This window comes from Rhinopithecus bieti, unplaced genomic scaffold (assembly GCF_001698545.2).
Source record: "Rhinopithecus bieti isolate Rb0 unplaced genomic scaffold, ASM169854v2 scaffold_9899, whole genome shotgun sequence".
NCBI lineage: Eukaryota > Metazoa > Chordata > Mammalia > Primates > Cercopithecidae > Rhinopithecus > Rhinopithecus bieti.
The window spans coordinates 6662551-6665285 of NW_016806979.1; the positions used below are offsets into that span (position 1 = coordinate 6662551).

The following is a 2735-nucleotide window of genomic DNA, read 5'->3' on the forward strand; positions in this document are numbered from 1 at the left end:
CGAACAGATAGATGGGTGGTTGAGTGGATGGGTGAATAGTTGGATGAATGAGTGGATGGAGGGATGGATGGATGAATAGATAGATGAATAGGTGAGTGGATGGGTGAATAGTTGCATAAGTGGGTGAATGAATGGATAGAGGGATGGATGGATGGGTGGATAGATGAATAGATAGATGGGTAGGTGGATGGATAGATAGTTGCATGAGTGGGTGAATGAATTGAGGAAGGGAGGATTGGATGGGTGGATAAGGTGGATGGATGAATAGACAGATGGGTACATGGATGGATGGATATTTGCATGATTGGGTGAATGAATGGATAGAAGGATGGATGGATGGATGGATGGATGGATGAATAAATTAGTTGTTGAATATATGGGTGGATAGTTGCATGAGTGGATGAATGAATGAATGGAGGGACAGATGGATGAGTGGGTGGAAGCTCAAAGAGAAGCAAAGCCTTAGTGCAGAGTCAGTCAGCAGTGGCTATGAGGGAAACTGAACCCAAATCCCTCTACCTTACCCTACACTCCCCTGTGGGGCAGGGAAGGACAAAGCAGCCCATCCCATCTGCCTTCTGCCTGCCAAAGTTTTATACTTCCATGACTTTGCCAGGTTTCCCCAGGAGCTGAATGTGGGTAAAATCAGCGCTGAAGTGATGTGGAATCTGTTTGCCCAAGACATGAAGTATGCCATGGAGGGTGAGTTTCCCACCCCAGTGTTCCCCAGCCTGGCCACACCAGGTGGCTGCACCTCTGTGTCTCCTCCAAGGCTGTGAGTGCCCTGTACCCTCATGCCTGAGTTGGACATCAGTGATGGCCAAAGTGGGCAGCCTCTCTATCGAGACACAGGGTGGCAGACCCTTCCAGCTGTGCCACCCTCTTTGTCCCTGGCCAGAGCACGACAAGCATCGTCTATGCAAGAGTGCCGACTACATGAACCTCCACTTCAAGGTGAAATGGCTCTACAATGAGTATGTGACGGAACTTCCTGCCTTCAAGGACCGCGTGCCTGAGTACCCTGCGTAAGTCCCCTTCCCCAAGCCTAGCCCAAGCCAGAACTGTAGCGCTGACAGCTAGAAGGAAAGCCAGAGAGGAGGACTGACCTACTCAGGGTTACCTGGGCATCAGGGGCACGAGTGGGGCTTGAATCCAGTGTTCTCCACTCTCAGCCATTGAGCAGTTGACTCCTACAGCCCAGAAAATTCATAGTCATAACAGCAGCAGGAACCATGTGACTTTCTCATTTTATCCTTTTGACAATTCTATGAGTTAAGGTGGGATCATTTTAATTCCTATTTTGCAGAAGAAGAAATTGGAGAGTTAAAGATGCCAAATGGCCAGGCACAGTGGCACATGCCTGTAGTCCTGATAATTTGGGAGGCTGTGGCAGGAGGCTCACTTGAGCCCAGGAGTTTGAGACCAACCTGGACAAGATAGTGAGATCCCATCTCTGAAATGAACAAATGGGTCAGGCGCAGTGGCTTGTACCTGTAATCCCAGGAGTCCGAGGCGGGCAGATCACCTGAGGTCAGGAGTTTGAGACCAGCCTAGCCAATAGGGCAAAACCCTAGCTCTACAAAAGTACAAAAATTGACCGGGCACAGTGGCTCATGCCTGTAATCCCAGTACTTTGGGAGGCCAAGGCAGGTGGATCATCAGAGGTCAGAAGTTTGAGACCAGCCTGGCCAACATGGTGAGACCCTGTCTCTACTAAAAACACAAAAATTAGCCGGGTGTGGTGGCAGGTGCCTGTAATCCCAGCTACTTGGGAGGCTGAGGCAGGAGAATTGCTTGAATCCACGAGGCGGAGGTTGCAGTGAGCCGAGATCGCACTAGTGATCTCGGGGCGGCAGAGTGAGACTCCGTCTCAAAAAAAAGAAAAAAAAACTGGCCAGGCGCGGTGGCTCACACCTGTAATCCCAGCACTTTGGGAGGCCGAGGCAGGTGGATCATGAGGTCACGAGATAGAGACCATCCTGGCTAACACCTTGAAACCCCGTCTCTACTAAAAATACAAAAAATTAGCCGGGCATGGTGGCGGGCACCTGTAGTCCCAGCTACTTGGGAGGCTGAGGCAGGAGAATGGCGTGAACCCAGGAGATGGAGCTTGCAGTGAGCCAAGATCACGCCACTGCACCCCAGCCTAGGCGACAGAGCCAGACTCCGTCTCAAAAACAAAAAAAAAAAGAAAGAAAGAAAAAAAAAAGTATCCGGGTGTGGTGGCACACGCCTGTAGTCCCAGCTACTCGAGGGAAGCAGCAGGATCACTTGAACCCAGGAGGCAGAGGTTACAGTAAGCAGAAATAGTGTCACTGCACTCCAGCCTGGGCAACAGAGTGAGACTCCATCTCAAAAAATAAATTAATATAAAAATAGAATGGATGAGTGAATAAATGCCAAATACCTTCCCCAAGGTGACTCCTAGTACATGACAGACCCGAGATTTGAACTCGGGACATCTGACTCCTGGGCTGTGTGTTGGAGGATGGTATGGTACCACCAGTTCCTGAGAATTGTGCTGTGTCGTTCACTGCTCCCAGCAGCGCAGAGGGATAGTCTTCTGTTGTACAAGAAATGAAAGCTCTGGCTGGGTGCGGTGGCTCATGCCTGTAATCCCAACATTTTGGGAGGCCGAAGTGGGAGGATCACTTGAGGCCAGGAGTTCAAGACCTGCCTGGGCAACATAGGGACATCCTATCTTTACAAAGAAGACCAAAAAAAAAAAAAAAAAA

At 49.9% G+C, this 2735-nt stretch overlaps 1 protein-coding gene across 1 annotated transcript in view; it reads left to right on the top strand.

Annotated features, from left to right (window-relative positions):
* Nucleotides 1–2735, top strand: part of UNC13A (unc-13 homolog A) — a 96416-nt gene that overhangs the window by 63245 nt on the left and 30436 nt on the right. The window contains 2 exon segments of the mRNA XM_017879566.1: nucleotides 617–702; nucleotides 899–1025. Coding sequence (XP_017735055.1) covers nucleotides 617–702; nucleotides 899–1025 — 213 coding nt within the window.